The 22,968-nt window shown below is 34.1% G+C and overlaps 1 protein-coding gene across 9 annotated transcripts in view; it reads right to left on the bottom strand.

Moving 5' to 3' along the window:
- Nucleotides 1-22,968, bottom strand: part of LRRC7 (leucine rich repeat containing 7) — a 550,975-nt gene that overhangs the window by 232,181 nt on the left and 295,826 nt on the right. The window contains exon 1 of one of the 9 annotated variants that reach the window (XM_053214214.1): nt 4,718-4,858. The exons of 7 other annotated variants lie outside the window; for them this stretch is intronic. Coding sequence is in view for 1 of the 2 variants with exons in the window: in XM_053214215.1 (XP_053070190.1) it covers nt 4,854-4,860 (7 nt within the window). In the remaining variant the exon portion in view is untranslated. Of the gene's footprint in view, nt 1-3,878; nt 4,861-22,968 lie in introns of those variants that run through there. One more of the 9 variants, XM_053214215.1, reaches the window with a different exon arrangement.

Here is a 22,968-nt window from a genome sequence, read left to right as displayed (position 1 = left end):
TTTTTGTGCCATCCTATCCTCACCATCTTAGGTCCTCTGTCCTTCACACAGTGGCCAGGCTCACAGGACATCCTTCTTCTACATCTTGTTTTCCTAGTATGCATTTTCTCGTTGGGAGTGGAATATTGCTGTTCTGTTTGTCTCCTAACAATCTGACAGAAACCTCAGAAACATTATGCCAAGTGAAAGAAGCCAGACAAAGAGACTACATGTATGATTTCACTTACATGAAATGCTCAGGAAAGGAAATTTATAAAGACAGAAAGCAGATTAGTTGTTCCTTGGGGCTGTTGTGGGAACTGATATAAAAATGAGGATAGATTGCAAATGAGCACAAGGAATTTTTGGCGGGTGTGATGGAAATGTTCAAAACTGCATTGTGGTGATGACCACAAAACTCTATAAATTTGCTCAAAACTATTGAATTATACATTTAAAATGGGTGAGCTTTATGCTGTGCAATATATACCTCAGTAAAGCTGTGAAAAAAAGAATCTGAGTGACTTTTTTCCTTAGTTTCCTTAGCTGGGAGGGTACATGAGAATTCTTACTTAAATTTTATCCCATCACTCATAAATCTAACTTACCATTTCTCTGTTCAAACCTGTTTCATTAAAACCTCATCATTGCCCACTAAATGAAGTTTAACCATGGCACATGACCCCCTCCATCATGGTTACTCTTTCCTCATGCGTACTATTTGCACATTTAATTACCTGTGATATGTTCCTCTTTAGCAACACTCCTTTTCCTACTGCCCACTGTTTAAATTACAATTTATTGTCCAAAAGAATCCTCCAACTTCATGTCCTTTGCAATTCCTATGTGGACTTTACCAATAGGATTAAGTTTTTCTTTGCACTCTTTCTGTTCATTCATCACACTTGTATAATCCCACGTAATATGCTGTATTGTATGTAATGCATTACTTCTCTATGTTCCTTACCTGACTGTAACCTGCCTAACACAAAGGCATCTGTTGTACTTAGTGTGTCTAATAATAGTCACAATGTTTAGCACACAGTAGGTCTTCAATCGATGCTTACTGAAGTGGACTGAACTAAAGATTTGTATTTGCTCCAAAATTTGCCCAAGTGGTGACCGACAGTTTGGATTTCAAATGTTATATCCGTATGTATCATATCTCTGAAACCAAAGAAAGTTGTATGTGGGGGGAGGAAGACACAATTACTGGTTTGACAGATTTTTACCTCAATGAGATTTTGAGCAACTTTGTAGTCTGTACATCCTCAGGCTGTTCTAACCTTCTTCTATTCTGAACCTGTCATTTTTACTGTACTGACATCCAGTTGCTGTACCTTTGTCCTACTAATATTTGATTTTTAAGCTGATAAATAAATATAAATTATCTGTTTTTATTCATTTATGTTGATCACTAATGGCAGAAGCAAACAACATAAAATAAAACATACAACACCTAACATGGCTTCGTTACATTTTGTTTTTTACTAAAAACTGAAAAACTGATAGGACAATCATATACACATGTATATGTATATATATACATGGGGTGTGTGTATATATATACATGTATGGGTGTGTGTGTATATATACATGTATATATATATATATATATATATATATATATATATGGGGTGTGTGTGTTTGTGTGTGTGTGAGACAAAATTTAGATGACCTGCTTGTTTTGTTCTAGGAAAAGTTGACTTGATTAAAAAAATACAAATTGGCAAAAATTTTGGTAAAATTTGATATGAACAGAAAAATAGGGATGGGAGAGTATATGACATTCTTAATGAACTTGCAAGAAACTGTAACTTCTAAGAAACACAGGGAAGATTTATCCTATTTTCTGAGGCATTCCTAAGAATCATAAAAATTGGATTTTGCTTCATGAGATGTTAGTAAGATGGTAAGGGCAATTCAGTATGTTGCTTACATGGTGGCCCAGGTTTCTGGGAGTGACATTTATATCATGAGAGAGAAAAACTTCTGCTTGACTTGGTATCCTGGAGGATGGATAAGCATATATTGAGCTTCCCTCCTGTTAAGGGTTATTTTGTGTTTTAGTTTTGTTTTTTATCGAGTACATTTTGTTAAATTCTGGTTTAATATGCCAATCCCATTACCCATGAATTTATAATCAACATATTTCTAAAAGGCAGCACAATAGGAAATTATTATTATTTCAATAACTCCAAATGCAAAATACATTTTGTTCTCTTACCATTTCATCTAGTTAAAAATAGATCTAGAGGCTAAAAATTATGTAATTACAAAAAGAACACACTTAATATTTTTGTTAAATTGGTATGTGTGATTCCTCTTAGAATAAAATTAGAGTGATATAAACATTGTGAATGAATTTACCATAATTTATACTTGTTGGGACATTAACAGTGATGCATAACATCCACAGGGGTCAAAAATGAATCAAGTATTATATTCAATGGTATTTGTTTAAATTTTACTTTTGTAATCACTTTTGCTGATGAAGTTTTAAACCATTCCAGTTTTGACAATAGTTATTCAAGTTAGTTGTAATTTCTTCTCATTAAGAAAAGTTTCCTTGGGGCTCCTGGGTGGCTCAGTTGGTTAAGTGTCCGACTTCTGCTCAGGTCATGGTCTCATGGTTTGTGAGTTCAAGTCCCAAGTCAGGCTTTGTGCTGATAGCTCAGAGCCTGGAGATTGATTCGGATTCTATGTCTCCCTCTCTCTGTCTCTGCTCCTTCCCCTGCTCGCACTCTGTCTCTCTTGCTCTCTCAAAAATAAATAAATGTTGAAAAAAAACTTTTAAAAAGAAGCTTCCGGGGCGCCTGGGTGGCGCAGTCGGTTAAGCGTCCGACTTCAGCCAGGTCACGACCTCGCGGTCCGTGAGTTCGAGCCCCGCGTCAGGCTCTGGGCTGATGGCTCCGAGCCTGGAGCCTGTTTCCGATTCTGTGTCTCCCTCTCTCTGCCCCTCCCCCGTTCATGCTCTGTCTCTCTCTGTCCCCAAAATAAATAAACGTTGAAAAACAAAATTAAAAAAAAAATAAAAAGAAGTTTCCTTTATCTACAAATACAAGCTTTCAATTGTAATTATCATAAGACCAGAAACTCAAAATGGTTTACTGCAGTAAGATCATGCCAACAAAATAATTATCCACCAGAACTTCTGCACATTGCTACAGACTTAATTGCAGCTTTATAAGACTTTAAAACTTTAACAATGGAAAGTCCAGTTTCTCCCTTGGTACATAATAGAGACAGAACAGCAGTATTTCCTTAATCATTAAACCCCCTTTCATGCAGAATGTTTAAATAATCTCTAAAATGGCATATGAAGGACATGGTGAGAACATATTATAAATTTACACTAAAATAGCCCAATTTATTTTAAAGCAGAGTCAGAGATTTACTTCTGTGTTCATAGAATAGCAACATACCCTTTAAAATACAGTTTCTAAAGATATAGGCAATGTATGTAAGAATGACAGAAATCAATTAACATATGGCACACTCAGCCAAAAGTGATATTGTACAATTAAGTAGATTTATGGATTTTTACCTACAGATCTTCACAAGTACTCCCAAAAAATCAGCATTCACACAATTTTAACTAAAAAACCAACATAGTTTCTTATGTATATGTGCTTTTTACAAAGGGCTACGCATTTTAGGACATAATTTTATTATTTTATATAGTTCACATAATTAAAATACATTAAAACAGAATAGAAACATTCAGAAAAGTGCATTTCAACTCTGTAGTGTAGGTTTTGCAAAAAATGGCCATTTGTAACATCCTAAATGACAAAATGGAATAGAAATAAAACAAAACAAAAAGGAAGAGCTATTAAGCTCGATGTATACAATAAAACGAGGATAAATTCTTTGTATCTTGCTTTGTTCCAAAAAACAAGTTAAGATGGGGTAAAGGATGAATATGTCAAACACATCACGATGAAGCCCTCTGTAAATTGAATTTCAAACTCTTCAAAGTTTCAGTATGAAACATACCCTACTTCCAAGTCCTATGTATACAGTGTTAAAAGTACATGCACCCACTATGTTGATTGTTATTTATTTTGCAAAAACATCATTACAAAGACTCATTTTACATGCAAATTGAAATGCTTTAAGTCATTGAACTGTACAGATAAATCCAAGGTGGTTAATTAACAAATGTGTTTTATATAACTATTTCACAGTAAACCACATAAAATGCAAGTACACCTAAACCAATCAATCACTGGCTTTTCATATTTTGACTTGGGGCCATGTGGGAATAATCTATCACTTTGGAAAATAATTTCACAATGAAACATTATTTGAGAGTACAGCAGAAAAACTGGGCAACCATATTTTGTCTCTGAAGAATATAACTGACTAGAAAAATTCTCCTATTTCCTACATTAGGATGACTTCTAAAATGAATTATTCTGATCTATTCAAAAATACTCATACAGAAATTATCTGTGACAGCAGCTTTATATTACAAATAATGAAATAAATTTGAGAATATACGGGTATTAATGTTTTTCTGGGACCGAGAAAATGTTGTATTCATTGAAATTTAAGGCAACTGAACACACTTGTAACAAAAATCAGGTTTCTCAGTATTAGTCAGAAACGTCATTGTTAAACTTTAACAAAGACCAAACATTTTGCATAAATCTAGGGAGTAGGAAGGCAGCCCCCATCAGCAGGCAGCACACCAAAAATGTTTGGTTTCAATAATACAGTTTGGGAGAACTACCTCTACAAAGTCTACTCGTGCTGATGCTCCTGATGCTGCCATTTCTGACGCCCGAAAAGCTGCTGCCTCCACATCCTCTGTTGTAGGTGTCACTGTATAGTCTCAGGCGATTGGGCAAGGGGCACACTCTGGATCTTCAGATGCTAAGATGAGAAAAATCAATTTCAATGCCCAAAAGATGGAACTCCTAATGCAGAGGTGACTAAAATAATTACCTATTGGTCTACACGACAGGGAAGTGGGATGTTTGTTCATTTTTACGTAATTCCATAGAAATAGGTTTTAAACAAGATTGTTGTAAGGAGGTACAGCTCTAGGATTAGGAAGCATTTTAGACAAGATAGAAACAAAAATAGACTGAGTGGAATTGGACCAGATGACTAAAAACATGCATACTCCCTGAAAGGAGAAAGCAAAATATTCACATAAAGATCGTTGAGTGATATTTTCCCATGAAAATAATCTGCTTAAACTTCCATTTCCAAGGTAATTTCTGCTCATTTAAATTAATTCTCTACAATAACAAACATTATTGATGAATGCCATTTAAGGCAGAATATGAATGGATCCATTGGTATTTTACTCTGAATTTCAGCATTCCATTTTCTCTCTGAAAATAACAGACTTTATTTTATGAATATCTTCTGTTATATGAAATTTTTGTCTTAAATATATCAGTTCCCATCATAATAGAATAATTCAGCTTAATCTGTATAGTGTTTGAGAAAAAGCTTTTATATGAGAAGACATCACTGAAAGAAACCAGTAAGAGATACATATGAAAGAGGACATACTGTAGAAAACTGCATTGTATAAAAAGAATTTTGATTGAAAGAATGTTTTGGGTTGTAAAAATTGATCATTGCTCCCATTTTTAAAATTAAATATTTAAACCGCAGCTTTTGCCCAGCATCTTCACATTGTAATAAAAATATGTGTGATTTGTATCTTGAAACATAATTTTTTATAAATCATTGACTTGAATGCAAAATGATAAATGCAAATGTTGGAACAAAACAATTTACAAAATATTTACCGGCTCTGGAAACACAGAAATAGTGCAATTTAAAATACCATGGTTATTTTTAATTAAATCAGTAAAGTAACCATCTTTTTTATTTAAAAAATGGCATTCTTATGACAGTCATTTATACAGCTTATGCACCTGAATCCATTTTATTTGATATACTGTAAAGGGACAAATGGTCACAAATTATACTGACAGATTCTTATTGAATATAATTTTTCAGCAGGAGCCATCCTGAATCAATTAATCATGCCATTACTCTAATTCTGCTCTCCATTGTTTCCAGAAAAGCCACCAATCACGTTTCACTTAATGACTTATACATATTTTATTTACAATTTTTGATGCACTACATTTTTTCAAATTCATTAAATGCTATAACTTTCCTAACATATAATGATTTAAAAATTGGATATGCTTAAAAACAAAGCAAATCATGGATTCTCACATAAAAGCAATTATGGTTATAATAATATTAAATGATAATTGAATGCTTTAGCTATAATAGAAATTCTCTTTGGCCCATCTAAAGAGACTGCTATATTTTCAATTAAAAAATAAAAATGTATTTTTACATTACAATATTTTTGCATACAACTGAAATTAGTGCACATTAATCTTAAAGCATTTTCACAGAAGGCAAGAAATAGAGTCTTCAAACCATATAAAATTATTAATTAAATTAGAAGAACTTGGCAGATTTTCTAAAAGTTGAACAATTCCAGGCTTATAAGAGGTACATTAAGAATGCACATAAACTATTTGAATAAAAATTACTTATCTGCATGTTTAATTGACAGGCGATACATAGATTCTTTGTGAGGATATTTTGCCTCACAGATATTACTAGAATTTTAGTTTCATTATTTCTTGCTTGGTGTAATATGATGTAGTTATTTAAAAGAGATGTTTATTTACAAACTGACATAGCTATTTCACATCATTATTTTAATGATCCCAATATATAGTCCATATTCTTATTATTAAGAATTAAATCCATATTCTTAACTTTAGTGACATAAGGAAAATAACAGCACGTGCAAATATTACAAAAATATTAATTTTATATTTTATATATTCTACTGTATTTTATAAGTTAGATGTAGATAATACTATGTAGCTTCAGTTCAAATTCAAGTTGAATATAATTGTACACTTCGTGTATTTTTCTTGAATAATTTGAAATATGCAGTTGGATAGCTGCCAGACTCAAAATAATTAAATCTTAGAGTTTTGTCTCAGATCTCTCTGCCTTATCATTTGACCTTCTCATAGGGCATATAGATTATTCAAGAATGAATTTGTCTAACGGAATAGTAATATAGCATTCAGTATTCTCATTCCAATATTGAACCAGCCAGAATTCAACAGCACCTGAAATCTTAAAGTATTACAGAATCCAATTTGTCTTTGAAGATAGAGGACAAGTACAAATCATTTGTTTAAACATCAAAGGCGATTAATAGATAAATCTTTATAATGGCAAGTAACATTTTATTCTTTAAATACATTGGATAAAATTCCCCAATCCATGTGTCATTTGCAGTTTAAGCTTATTAAAACTCAAGGAACAAAGAATGTGCTTTTATCACAAAATGTAGTCATTTGACAAATAAGAAAATTTAGGCTATAAATATTATTTGTATATAAAAGGCTGAAGAAATAATAAATAATAAAATGCAATTATGTACCACCTAAATCAACTTCTGAGATTCCTTTGCTCTAAAACATACCTTATAATATTTAAAAATGTTTTGTTGATATACTAAGGTATCTCAAAGGAGTTTAATTTTTTTGTTTTTTGTTTTGTTTTTTGTTTTTGTTTCATTTTGCTTTGTTTTTTTGCACAAGAGAAAGAGCATGCGTGAAAGAATTGGGGAGGGGCAGAAGGAGAGGGAGAGAAAGAATCTTCAGCAGGCTCCACAACTGTGACATCATGACCTGAGGTGAATCATAAGTCAGATGCTTAACCAACTGAGCCACCTGGGCACCTCAGGAGTTTAATAAATAAGTGGAAGAGTGTTTTAACTATGGTAAGTCACTACAGAAGTAATGCATTTAGAGGTATAAAAGAGAGGGAGTGACAAGATTCTGTTTGATGAATTAAAGAAATAATTCAGAGATAACCTATGATCTGAGTCTTTATTTTTTAATAAGAGATAAGCATAAAGAAGAAATTCTAGGCATATGGAATTGCATGTATAAACAATATTAAAAATTTGGAGCAAATGACTTCTAAATAGTATTCTTTTACAAAGGAGCTTAACATGGAAGGAGTTGTTGGAAAATGAAGCAATTTATCACGTGTCCTTATACATTTATTTCTATACCCCATTCTTTTTGTTCAGCCTAAAAAAAATATTTCTTCACCTATTTCGCTCAAATTCTTACTTGTGCACTTAATCCCAGATCCTATCAATCTTTTCTGGGAAGGATCAGGCTTCTTAAGTTTTCCTCTCTTTCTTCTTCAGTGATATCCTCTCTACTGGTTCCTTACTCTTGGGCTGTGTGCAACCTACAAGTCAGCTATCTTCTCTTCTACCCATAACATGTATACTTTATGCCTAGCTCATGTTAACATTTATTTCTTATTCAGTGAACTAAAATTCATTGAGCAGCTACTTTGTGCCAGGCAATGTATTGAACAATGGAGAGCAAGATGAGTTGGTCTCTGTCTTCTTTCTCTTCTGAAAAGGGCACTCTATCTTCCTTCTTCATCAAATGTTCAGTCATCACCCCACTGCTCTCTAGATTTCTTGCCTCAATTTATTTTTTTAAATAATTTTTTAAAATGTTTATTTATTTTTGAGAGAGAGAGAGAGACAGAGCATGAGTGGGGGAGGGACAGAGAGAGAGGGAGACACAGAATCCAAAGCAGGCTCCAGGCTCCACGCTATCAGCACAGAGCCTGACGCGGGGCTCAAACTTACAAACCATGAGATCATGACCTGAGCTGAACTCAGACACTCAACCAGTAGAGCCACCCAGGTGCCCTTAACCCTCCAATTTAATGAAACTGCCTTGCTCTTAGGGAGTTAGTATCGCTAGTGGTGAGTCTGACAGTTTTGGTGAATAGAAAGCAATCTAGAACAGACACCCACATCTCCTGCTATCTGCTGACTTTAAGCTAGTTATTTGACTTTCCTTGAGTCATCATATTCTTAATGTATGAAACAGTCACAATGACACTTACCTCAGTTTACTGAGTGAAGCTCAAAATGAAATATAATGTATGCTTTATAGCTCTTTACCCAGGGCCTGGCACATAAAAGTTCAAGGAGTTGTTGTTAGGTATCAGTGTCCAAAAATCTTTCTGATTCCAAATCCTACTAACAGTTCTCGGTCTTTATCTTTTTGGGATTTCTTTGCTTTCTTTGCCTATTGATTATTCCCTTCATCAAAGCTCTTCCTTAAATTCTACACACAGTGATCTTGTGCTTCATCTCACACATTAGTGTCTCCTTCTCTACCTATTCTGCAAATGTTGGTTTTCTGTTCTAACTCCATTGCTCTCATCACTCAATACACAAAGATCTGCTCCCACAATCTAAAATAACATATGTACTAACGATGCTTACATCTATCCTTCCAACCAAATTTTCTTTGAGCTTCAGATTCCTATATTTAACTGTATTCCCGGTATAGAATTGAATCTTCTTAAATTGAATTCATTGTTTCCCCTTTAAACCAGCTGTTCTCTCTGGACTTTTTAAAAAAATATTCATTTACCTTCACTGATTTACATTCATTATTCTGAAGTACATCATGAGTTCTTACCTGGATTATTACAACCGCCTGTTAATCTGTTCCCTTTTCCTGAAATCCATATTCCACATGGTTACCAAAGGACGTTTAATCGCACCACCCTCTTATGAGCTGAATAGTCTCCCTTGCCCTCCAAATTCATATGTTGAAGTCTTAATTCCCAGTACTTCAGAATGTGACTGTATTTGGAAATAAGGTCTTTAAAGAGATAATTAATTTAAAATGAGGTCACTCGGGGGGACCTTAACCTAATATAACTGGTGTCTTTATAAGAAGAGGTGATTAGGATATAGATTCACAGAGGGAAGTGAAGACACAGAGAAAAGACAGCCATTCACAAATCAAGGAGAGAGACCTCAGAATAAACCAATTTTGCTGAAATTCTGATTTTGGACTGCTTATTTCCAGATGTGAGAAAATAAACTTCTGTTGTTTAATATGCTCAGTCTGTAATACTTTGTTATGGTAGCCTTAGCAAAAGAATATAATACCCTGTTATATTTCTTTAACAGTTGTTCAAATTACATGAGATAGAATCTCAACGTAATAAGCCTCCCTAGAGCTACCACACCTTTCTATTTAGCTTCCTTTCTGACCCTTGTGTGTCATCATACTAAACTTAAAAGACCCTCCACTGCTTATAGTTCACTGCCCAACTGTATTCCTTACCTTTGTACTTCTGCTACTACTGTCCTTTTAACTGGGCTGATTTCTATCCAGTCCTTTAGATCAACTTAATTATTATATTTCCTAATTTGATTTTTAAGAAACGTAGAAGTAAGAGCTGTAAAACATGGACACATAGAAAAATGGGGGAAATCACCATAACCTTTAACCCTAATATGACCACTATAACTCCTTAATCTTTTCCTTCTAGCTAATTTTTTTTTTAATTTTTTTTCAACGTTTTTTATTTATTTTTGAGACAGAAAGAGACAGAGCATGAACGGGGGAGGGGCAGAGAGAGACGGAGACACAGAGTCGGAAACAGGCTCCAGGCTCCGAGCCATCAGCCCAGAGCCTGATGCGGGGCTCGAACTCACGGACTGCGAGATCGTGACCTGGCTGAAGTCGGACGCTTAACCGACTGTGCCACCCAGGTGCCCCTCCTTCTAGCTAATTAAGACTGATGTTTACACAACTGAAATTTTACTATATGAGCAATTTTGAATTCTGTGTTTATTTGATTTGATATTATTCTTTAAGCATTTTTTTTATTATTAAAAAACACATAATTAATGTAACCATTAATGACTCCATAATATATTTTACCATGTTGGTTTACCTTGATTAATCTAATCATTGTTCCACAACTAGAAAGCTGTAAGTTTTCACTGAATGGGCTTAATAATGAATTGTGTGTTGTAATTCCCAAACTTTTAATTGTAGACTTCTTTCCTTGTCTTTGCATCTGTTTATGAGTTGGTCCTCATTACCAGAGCATTTTACCAAAACTTAGTCCAGAACAAACCTCAGTATTTCCAACTATTACATTCTCACCCGTCCCATATCTCCCAAACCTCTTTTCCACCTCTACCACAGTAATTCACCAAGTCTCCCAAACTAGCAGCCAGTGGGTCATCCTGACTTTTCTTTCTGTCAGCCTTTCCTATTTCAAATTCAATCATTCACTAAAATGTTTTGACTTTGTCTCCTAAGTAGATCTGTGTCTTTCGTCTCCACTCTACTGTCATTGATATAAACTCTTTCACATGATCTCAAGGCCACTGAAATGGCCCCTAAATCAACCCCCTCTGTCTCCAGATTCCTCAATTCTATCTTCCTCAAATTGCTTCATAACTTTCACCATAACTGTTAAAGATATAAATCCGATCATGTCAGTCCATAGCTTAATAGCTTCAGTGGATCACTGGATCCTTCAAAACCATGTCCTAACTGCGGTATTGAATAAATAACTGAGTTATTTACTGAGATGTTACCTTTTTTAAATTTTACAAATACTTGGAATTCAATGCGGTTTTTGTTTCCATGAGGATTAATTTGGAAAGGTTCTTAATGACATTCCACTGATTTCAGATTTTGCTTGAGGTTGGCTTTAATAAATTGTCTTGTACAATCCAAATTAAAACAAACCTATATTCCAACCATTTCTCATGGCACTGTAATAGGTGTTTTATATATATATATATATATATATATATATACACACATATATATATTTATATATACAATATATATAATATAATATTTATAAAATATTATATATTTATATATATATACAACATACATTAATATATAATTATATGTTGTAACTTATACATTAAATATATATTTTGCTATTCAATCCTTTCTGCAACCCCCTGAGGAAATCAGCCTGACTTTTCCATTTCATATTAGTGTTTCTTGAAAAACTATATTGTGACTTTACATAAGTGTCTGTGTGCCTGAATCCACCCCCAAACTGGGAACTTGGAAAAACAAAGTATAATAAATAAAAATCATTAAAGAATTTAAATATCTGTGTCGGCAAAATCTTCACTGGAGGTTTGAGGTAGGAAGAATATTAAAAGAGAAAGAGGAGACTAAAAAATATCCTTGGGTAAAATCATAATCGGAACAGAAATAAAATATTTTTTCATTTCTAAATTCCTTTGGCATGGAGACATACAATAATTCTGTGAAGCTCTCCATAATGGAGCCTTTACTAAAGTAGTTAGGGGTGCCTGGGTAGCTCAGTCGGTTGAGGGTCCGACTTTGGCTCAGGTCATGATCCCACGGTTCGTGAGTTCAAGCCCTGCATCAGACTCGCTGCTGTCAATGGAGAGCCTGCTTTGGATCTTCTGTCCCCCTCTCTCTCTGCCCCTCCCCTGCTTGTGATTTCTCTCTCTCTCAAAAATAAATAAGCTTTAAATAAAAATAAAGTAGTATATTTATACCAGTGTCTCACAGGGCCTGAGAAAAATAAGACTTTGTACTCCTATCGTAAGTTTAAATATATATAAACTTCTCAAGGTTTAGTCAATTCACAAATGTTGGAAAAACAATAAACATATTGCTAAAAACATTATTTCTCTAAGAATAACTCATTAAATCACACACAGTAATCAATAGAAGTACACATTCATCATTTCAAACATGGAAACTTAATGGAGGCTTGACAGTAAGCAATAATTACCAAAGAAACACTAATGTAGAATTGATATTCAGCACTAACAAATTAATTTTGAAGCTAATTGAAAAGAAACTTTCTTTGAATAACACTACTATATTGTTATAATTTTTTATTATACTTTTAAAGAATGTTCTGATGCATTCATTATATGGGGCAGAAGTATAATAAGAAGTTTTGTGAACAAGAAATGGTAAGTAACCCTTGGAATCAGAAGGTACAAGTCTGAAAAGTCTGGATGCCATCAGATCCTAACCCTTAAAACTTATTTAAATGTACTTTAGGAGAATTAAAAGATATCTAGCCCTCTGCAGTATGTCACACATTGCTGGTTCCACACATTCTCTCCATTTTTTGCTCCATTTTGTGGAAATTAATAAAGGGAAGCCTCAGTAAAATGGGGCAGGAAGGATAGAAGGGGAGGCAACAGAGGGAGCTGTACCACTAAAGGCCAATTATGGGAAGAACTGTCAATTACCAGACCCCAGCAGAAGAATCATTGACAGGAAAGAATCATCAATTACAGCGCCATCCATGCCTCCCCAGAAAGAAACGTGTACATCGAATCTCTTATAAGAAATTGACTACCCACCCCTGCAACTCAGCCAATGAGAAACCACAGTCACCCATAATCACAGGCTTTTCTCCAAAGGACTCATGCTCAAAACAACCCTACCAGCTTGCCCCTTCTTCTCCATAAAAAATGCTCCTTTCCTTTGTTTGTTGGACTTGCCTACGGTTTTGCCATAGCTTCCATGTCCCAAATTGAAATCCTCTGTTATTCCCAAGTAAACCCATTTTAACTGTAAAATAACTGGTTTTTGTTTTGTTTTGTGTTGTTGTTGTTGTTAAGGTTAACAATGCCCAGACCCTACAGCTTTGGCACCTCTGGAAGCTCTGGCAAGGCAACCCTATCTGCTCTGAAAACCACATCTCCCATAAAGAACCTTTAGCTTTAGTGGACAGGAATTAAGGAGAACATTCTACTTTCTCTCATTTTATCCACCTATTGTTTTCTTTGTTTCAGATGTAGTGACTTAAGAAAAATTTTAAAACACAACAAATCTACTTTTTCTATTAGAATGCTCACCCTTCTGGGCTCCATCATTCCAAAATTTGAGTGTTAAAAATAATAATCAAAAAGAATGAAATCTTGTCATTTGCAACAATATGGATGGAACTAGAGTGTATTAGGCTAAATGAAATAAGTTAGAGAAAGAGAAATATCATATGGTTTCACTCATATGATGAATTTAAGAAACAAAACAGATGAACATAGGGGAAGGGAGGGAAAAATAAGATAAAAACAGAGAGGGAAACAAACCATTAGAGATTCTTAAATGCAGAGAACAAACTGAGGGCTGCTGGAGGGGTGGTGGGTGGGGGTATGGGCTAAATGGGTGATGGGCATTAAGGAGGGCACTTGTTCGGATGAGAACTGGGTATTATATGTATGTGATGAACCACTGGGTCCTACTCCTGAAACCAGTAGTACACTGTATGTTAATTAACTTGAATTTAAACAAATAAATTAAAAATAATACACCTAAAGCAAAAGCGTCCTGTTGAATTTTATTTGGGTTTCTTTCTTTTGCCATTTGAGAATTTGCTATCTTGACCACTACAAATCTACTCATGATTAAAAGTTAGATGAGGTACATTTAGGCAAAGTTATTTTTTTCCAAGCATTCCATCCACCACTAAATATTCTTTTTCACTTGGCAATAGCACTTTAGAGCTATGTCTTCAATCATTACTGCTGGTGAATCTAAAGTTATCCTGGTCACAGGCTGATTTTCAGGTCACTCTTAAAGTGACTAGAACTTTGCTCAGTGGCTCTGTCTTTGTCATTTATATAAAAGGAACTTTCTTGGGTGGTTCACTTATTCTGATGCTCTTGAGGACCTTAATCTCTTGGCTATTGGAATCTGGTGGCTATTAGTGTTGACATCAAAAGTTCACTATGGCTCCATTACATCAGCTACCATTAGTTCTTCCTTCTGATAATTAGTTTTTGAAACATAGTGGTTATTTAATGAGTATTTGTTGAATACTGGACAGATGTCTTGCAGATTGTCAACTGGCATCTCTACTAGGACCATAGAAGGTATGTAAGTACTTGCATCGGTGCTTAGGTAATCCTTTTCAGGCAAAAGAAGTTATTTTTGCAGGTTTGTTGAGGTTTGGGTAGAAGCAGTTCCCCTCTACTAGGATGTTCTCAAGTAGAACAACTAGAATCACCTCATATTTATACTTTTGGTTTATACTCATTCTATCTCTCATGGTTAACTGCAGCAAGGAACTTTCTGGCTGCAAAAAAGAAACCAACTTATCTTTGTGCACTCATATTCCTCTTTACTCGAAAAAATAGTCAACTTCCTTTGGACAGCAATAGTTGCCATATATTTATTAGTAAGTGTCAGCATGCACTGTATTTATTTATTATTCTAAATATTCAAGCTTCCTTAACATATGATATGGTATTGCCTCCATGACTCTCTGTATCCAGTTTACAAAGATTGCAATCACACCTTTTCCTTTGCTACAAAGTTCCTCACTGTAGACTACAAGATGTTAAACCCTTTGTTTTAAGCAGTATTTCATCAGTGGTAGAAATCTTGGAAACCATCTTTCAATCTGATGATGTAATTGCCATGTTGCTTTATCTTCCAACACTTCAAATACAGGGCTCTAGAGAATTAATGTTCTTTTTTTAAATATCAACAAACATGAAATAAAATTAGTGAATAAATTACTTACTGAGTATTGCCTGTCACAGTGTTTGGAATATCCCAAATGGGTTTCACTATCCTTCTGTTCTAACCAGTATGTTTTTTTATACACATAACGTGTATGTTTGAAGCTGTGTTGAATATCATCTTGGGCTTTTATTTTTAAGTTTGTCAAATGAATTCATCTATCCATTCATCCATCCAACAACCATCCTTCTATTTATTCTACACACTTACTACTGCTTTAGGTAATGTCGAAAGAAATATGAAAGACATTCTGCTATAAAGGAAATTATAGGCCTGTGAGGAAAACAGGCAAGTAGATAAACAATTATAGTATAACAAGGATATATATGTTTTTTCTTTTTTCTTTTTTTTTTTTTGAGAGAAAAAGAGAGCATGAGCAGGGGATGGGGGAGAAGAGAGAGAGAGAGAGAGAGAGAGAGAGAGAGAGAGACAGAATCTTAAGCAGGCTCCACACTCAGTGCCGAGCCCAATGTGGGGCTCAATCCCACCACCCTGAGATAATGACCTGCGCTGAAATTAAGAGTTGGATACTCAATCAAATGAGCTGTGCCCCTATGTATTTTTTTAAATTTTATTTCTTTTTGCTATGAGAGGACAGAAAATGGATGGCTAGGACAATCTGAGTGGGTTCAGAAAAGGATTTCTGTAGGAGCTTATCTCCAGTGAGTTATAAAGGATAAGCAAATTAGTTAATCAAAGAGTAGGGAAAGATGTACTAGGCAGAAGAAACAATGTACAGAAAGACCCAGAGATAAGAGTATATAATTCAGGATGACTAGAGCATGGAGTGTGAGGAGGAGGAAGAAGTGGTGATCAGAGAAAGGAGAGAGAGTTGAGGGGTAGGTCACAAAGAGCCATTACTTAAGGAGGGTAGATATTTTCTTCTTGAGGGTCATTGAAGTTATTAAGGATTTCAAGGTAGAAAATGACTTAAAATTTGCATTTCAACTTTGGAAAAAGAGAGTGGAGTGTGACAAGAGTGAGGCAGGAAAACGGGTGATTTTAATAGCTGAGGAATGAGATTAACAATAACCTGAATTAAAGCAATGGTAATGGAGATTAGAAGGGAAAACGTATTTAAAAGTAACTATTCAAAGCTGTAATTTTACACTGACTTATGTATTTGATTAGTAGCTGTCTCTTTTATTAAATATAAGCTCTCTGAGTCCAAAGACAGTGTTTGGTTTTGCCCCACCACCATATTTCCTATACATAACACAGTGCCTGACATACAAGTGCTTAATAAGTGTTTGTTGAATGAATTCTATAAATGAATAAATTCAAAAAGTACATTCATATTAAATGTATACTATGAACTAAACAATATACTGGGCAGTGAGCATACAGTGATGAACAGACTAGGCAAGATTCCTATTCTCATGGAGAAATTTTAGAAAGATGAGACATAAGTAATAAGAGAATTTGTGATAGTAATCAGTGTTATAAAGAAATTAAAATAAGGTTTTGGGGAAGTGATGGGGTGGGAGTGGCTACTTTAAATTGGAGGTTTATCAAAGACTTTTGGGACAAGTGACATTTGATTTAAGATTTAGATGATAAAAAAGGAGGCAGCCACGGATGGATCTGGGAGCAGAGAGTTCCAGACAGAAGGAAATGAATAAGCGAATTAGACAGATTTGACAGAACTTGTTGACTGATTGGATGTGGGAGTAAGAAATAGGCTTAGGATGATTCACAGGATCTAGAAAATGTTATTTCCATTATTTCTAAATGAGCTTAGAGATACTGGAAAAATTATAGATAGTGATGTAAATGATAAGTTCATCGTTGGAACTGTTGACTTTATGGTACCTGTGATGCACTGAAATATATAGGTTATTCACTTTTAAGATTCTTTCTAAGAACAGAAAGGATATAGACTACAACTCTAAAGGATTGTTGCAATAGTGTTCTCTAGGTTAAGTTCTTATTTGACAATATCTTCAGTTGACTGCATTTGCTGAAAGTCTTCCCAATACCTTCTGCTATTCAGGGCCAGTAGACACTCTCCTGTTCCAAAATTTTCTGTTAATGTGGTCATCTAAATACAGCATGACTATTAATTATCGGTAGGCTTGAGATAGGGCTATTTACTTCCAGGCAGAAATCTGGAATCTGGACTCTTCTACTGTGCTTTTCACTATAATGCTTCAGTACTCTTTTAATATCTGCTTTCTTATAAAAATAGATTCACTTCTGTTGAAAGAGGCCCGGATCTTTTGGGATCTCATCGTATACTTCTGTCCAGCAAAATAACCTATATGTCATATGTTAGGACTACTACCACTGTTTCATGTTCTACCTAGGGGGTTGAATTCAAATCTGTGTTTCTAATACTGTTTTGGGCTGTAGGTAGTTCCCACTGTGCAAGAGATGAAAAGGGGGGAAATTAGACTTCTTTACTGAGGATACTTTTGGTTAATTTTGGAAGGTGTTGTATTGACTGATGATCATCCAAGGTATGAAGTGCTCTTTGCATCAGACATACCAGAGGGTGCCCTTCTACATAAATGCACAGCTACTGCAACTTCACAATGAAATATGATCTCAATAGAGAAGGCTCAACCCCAAGGAATTGGACCTGATAAACCTGTCCTACTTGTCAGATAACTTTAAAAGTGCCAGAAAGCTAGACTGCCTCATACAAATTCTAAGATTGTTTTGTCCAATTGAAAACCTTTGGAATTACAAGGGAAGATGGGTTAAATAAATATTGAACTTTTTTTTAAATTTTTTTTAACGTTTATTTCTTTTTGAGACAGAGACAGAGCATGAACAGGGGAGGGTCAGAGAGAGGGAGACACAGAATCCAAAACAGGCTCCAGGCTCTGAGCTGTCAGCACAGAGCCTGACGCGGGGCTCAAACTCACGGACCACGAGACCATGACCTGAGCCGAAGTTGGCCGCTCAACCGACTGAGCCACCCAGGTGCCCCAATATTGAACTTTTTTAATGAGTAATTTGGGGAGAAATAATATTTTTATGACATTAATATTCTTATAAATGAAATGATATGTATTTCCATTCATTCAGATCTTCTTTTATGACTTTTGATTAGGAATTATAGTTTTTCTTCATAAGAAGTATGCCTTTCTTGTTAAATTTATTCCTAAATACTACTTAGTTCTGGTTTCTATTGGGAATGAAACATTTATTTCCATTTCTTTTATATATTTTTTTTCTAGAATGGAAAAAATATTGATATTCATATATACTTATTTTGTCTCCAACCACGTGGAAAACACCTTAATCATTTTAGTAATATATTTTGGCTTAGATTCACTAAATGCATGTAAGTATGATTGTATGGTTAGTAAGTAATATAACTGTCACTATCAGTTACTTCTACCCGATTCATTGAGAAGACAGCTTTATCCTTGAAACCTTATCTGCCTTTAAGAGTTATACAATATTGGGCAAATTGTTCAACCTCTGTAAGGCTTATTTTCCTCATCTATAAAATGTAAACTGGTAATGGTATCTATGTCATTTGGATTAAATATATCGATAATACAAAACACATTTGTACAGTGCCTGGAAGGTATAAAACCCTGTGAAATGTTGGCCGTTATTATTACTATTCCTGCTGAAGAATTCACAGGCAGAAAATCAGTTTTAAGTAATAACTGTAAATTGTCCAGTAGTATGGCTTCCTAATAATATTTAAAGGGAGAATAGATATAAGATTTTTAAATAGGCTAGCTATAAGGGCTTGGTTTCTTCTGGAGAACAACAGGTTCTCCATGCAATATGGAAAAAAAAAATAACCCAAACAAAAAATACAAAGATATCTGATTATTTAGCAAAATACAATCCAACAAAGCATACATATTTCATCCAATAAGCCTTTTCAGATTAAAAAACAGTAACAGTTAAAAAAAACTCTTATCATAGAATTGATGTCTGCATAAAGAAAGAAAAATAAAAGAGAAAGAGAATGGTGAATTATATTTTGTGAATTGTGGGAACCAGTGGAAGAGAGAATTGAACTTATAAGTCATAACTACAGCAGAAATAATTATGTCCAGTATAAATGTCTGCTCACATCATTTAGTTCAATTTAACTTCTTAATAAAAGAAAAGTAATAATTTCTTCAAAAAAAACATATTGAAATGTAATTCTCAAGGAAAGTTTTTGTTAATTTAAAAATGGATCAAAATTAACACATTGTATTTGTCGGTTTAAAGAAACTTTCCATACTGTTTTGAAGTCCTCATTCCTTTCTGAACTTTGCTAACTCTTAACAAAATCATTACATTCAGAGAAAGGTTGACAACACTTAAATTTTTATAATTTAGCTAAGAAAAGCTTCCGCAAAAGTGATTAATTTACACTTGTCAAAGGAAAGAGATTTAATATCAGAATCCATTAACCCTAACTGCCACCAGTGAAAAATAAAAGGGAAGAAAAATTCTTGGCTCAATTTATAATAAAAACCTGTACTAACTGAAAAGAGAAGACAGAATATTCGGGTTAGCTGTTTGTCACTAGAACATTGGATTTGGGGATCATAATCAATATAATAATGATAGTTTTGATAATACATATATAGTAAATCTATTATATAGGCATGTAATACTAATATAATATGTTAGAAAAGCTAAAGAATAAACTTTAATCTGAATAATGCAAGAATCACAATGCATGTGTTATCTGCACATTAAAAAGTGTTTAAATTTGTCTTCATCTAATTTTTGGAAATTATAAAAAATCAATTACATCTATTTGTCTTCATCTAATTTTTGGAAATTATAAAAATTTAAAATTATATATAAATTATATATATATATAATTATATATTATATTATATATATTATAAATAAATTATATATATATAAAATTATAAAAAATCAATTACATTTATTAATGTAATCTTCCTACATACAGATGGTACAAAGTGAGCCACTCTCAGCAGAAACATGCCCTTATGGGCCATGTATGAAGCAGTGTATTTGGGTTTGGGTTGACCTAGGAAAACTTTTTTGAGGGGAGCAGTGGGGCTTATTTTTGTTTGTAAATAGTGACATTTATTTCCTGATCAGTTATCTAGGTTTAAGAGTACACTTTATAGTTGCAAAAACCATTTCCTTAAACTTTATCCTTTATAGAGCTTTATAAAGTGTCTTTGATTGCCTCATTAATGCCATTTTCTATTAAACACATGATTGGAATATAAATACAATCCAAGCTTTACCCTTCTTATTTCTGTGTAAAGGGGCTCTTTGTTGCACATCGACAGAAATTCAACTGAGTTAAAAAAAATTTTTTTTTAATGTTTATTTTTGAGAGAGTGAGAGAGCACGAGTAGGGGAGGGGCAGAGAGGGAGATACGAATCCAAAGCAAGTTCCAGGCTCTGAGCTGTCAGCACAGAGCCCATCACGGGGCTTGAACACACAAATTGTGAGATGGTGACCTGAGCTGAAGCTGGATGCTTAACCAACTGAGCCACCCAGGCGCCCCCAACTAACTGAGTTTTATGCATACACTTATTCAAAAAAATTATAATCTTCCTTATAAAAAAACAACAGTAAGTTATCTTGCCTCTTCGAAGCTATATGGAGCAAGATTATCATTTTAATAACTATTCTTTCTGTGTCACAGAATCAGGAATAAGGACCTTTGCTAAATAGTTTCCTTAACACCAGCGATCCTCTATTGAAATTGCCTCATCAGAAGACTCACCAAGAAAATATTTGCAGTAGGAAAGAAATGAATAATTAAATCAAGTCAAACATCTAGAACTACTTTTTTTTTTATTTTAGAGAGAGAGAAAAAGAGAAAGTGTGGGGGGGGGTGGGGAGAGGAGAAGAGCACAGAGAGAGAGAGAGAGAATCTTGAGCAGAGCTCCATGCAGAGCTCCATCTCATGACCCTGGGATAATGACCTGAGCCAAAATCAAGAGTCTGCTGCTCAACCTATGAGGCACCCAAGTGTCCCTGTAGATCTACTTCTTACATTTTCATTAATTTGAATGGGTTATTTTAGGCTGAGGTTTGTATTTTCTTTTTGTATTCTCTATAGGTTTTCTCATACTATAAATTATGGTATCCTGCTTTGGACATATTAAAAGGTTCATGGCACATTAAAGAAGTCAGCAATAATTCAATGCAGTAGCTATGAGAGTGTAACAATATCACATAGTATTTATGAAAGCACCCATAACATTAAATTATTCCTTATTCATCCTTATTTACTTTTTGTCTGTTTGAATAATACTGTTTGCTGCCTTTACCTGAATTAGAATATATTCAGGAGAAAAATTATCATTTGTTTCAATAGGCATGCTATCTTCTTTTGGTAGGGGCTGACTGACTCTGTATGCTCTGTTCTCTTATTTATGGAAGTCGTGTCCCTTTCCACCCACTGTCAGAGTCCCCACTCAGGACAGTATTCTGCCTGATGCTCACTGCCATAATAATATGGCTGTCCAATTAAAGCAAAAATAACATTTATATGTTAATTGCGTTTGGCTTGCTTTTGAAATGTTGATGAGGTTCTCATGTGCCACAGCATTCTGGCTAAGAACAACTTGTCTAAATTAAAATTAGCCAGATATAATTCTAAATAAAGGTTTTGAATTTATTTCTATAAGGTTTTCATAGTTATTCAAACATTTACATTGTATTTTTAAGAAAAGTTTGAAAACATGATAGATTTTAAGTCTTGCATAAAACGTGCTGTATTTACTATCAACTAAGCATGGAAATAACAAAGAAATTTGAATACTTGATCTTAAAGTATTATAAAATGTATAAATATTAGCAATAGCATAAATATACAGACTTCATTATCCACTATGTGAAGCGAAAATAATAATTTGAAAATTTTCAAACATTGTTTCTATAAATAAACACATCTTTCTTCAGTCACATTAATGACCCATATATCTACTCAGGGATTTGATTCATGAGGTTTTTGCCTTGATTAAGTTTGCCAGATTTCAGCATGAGCATATGAGGCACATGATGTTTGATTTGGAGTATGGAGTGTAACTGTATACCTATAAATACTGTCTGGTTGCACTTATGCTATTGGTGTATCACCAGGACTTCTGGTTCCAAGTTAAAACATGCATCCTGTGAAAACTAATGACACGTCTTCATTTAGGATGAAAGGGAAAAGGAAAAAGAGAACACCAGGAGTGATTTGGCATGGTAATACTGGTGTAGTCTATGGGTATGGTCCCCTTCTTTCTGAATTTCTTTTTATCTTGAGCAAAGACTATTGCAATACCTGATTCTTTGTGAGAAGTTTCTCAGGGCTTCTTCTTTGTTCCCTCCTTCTGAAGCTTAAGACACACTTTCATTTATCATGCATCAACTATGTGCAAACACTACTGGGTATAATATACATACTATATTATCTATTATGCCTAAATTCATGATACATATAGGAAACTGAAGTGTGAAGAGGCTAAATTGTTCACGCTAAGGGACACAGATACTAAGTGGTAAAATAGATTTGAAATCATGTTTGCCCACTTTAAAGTTTAAGTCCCTTCCACTTGGCCATTGTGCTTTTCCTGCTCCTGATGCAGGTTGAGTTAAGGAAAAACAATCCAGATTTTA

The sequence above is a fragment of the Acinonyx jubatus genome, chromosome C1, assembly GCF_027475565.1.
Source record: "Acinonyx jubatus isolate Ajub_Pintada_27869175 chromosome C1, VMU_Ajub_asm_v1.0, whole genome shotgun sequence".
Classification (NCBI taxonomy): Eukaryota; Metazoa; Chordata; class Mammalia; order Carnivora; family Felidae; genus Acinonyx; species Acinonyx jubatus.
The sequence above is the reverse complement of the archived record's forward strand: the minus strand, read 5'-3'. Positions and strand labels throughout refer to the sequence as shown.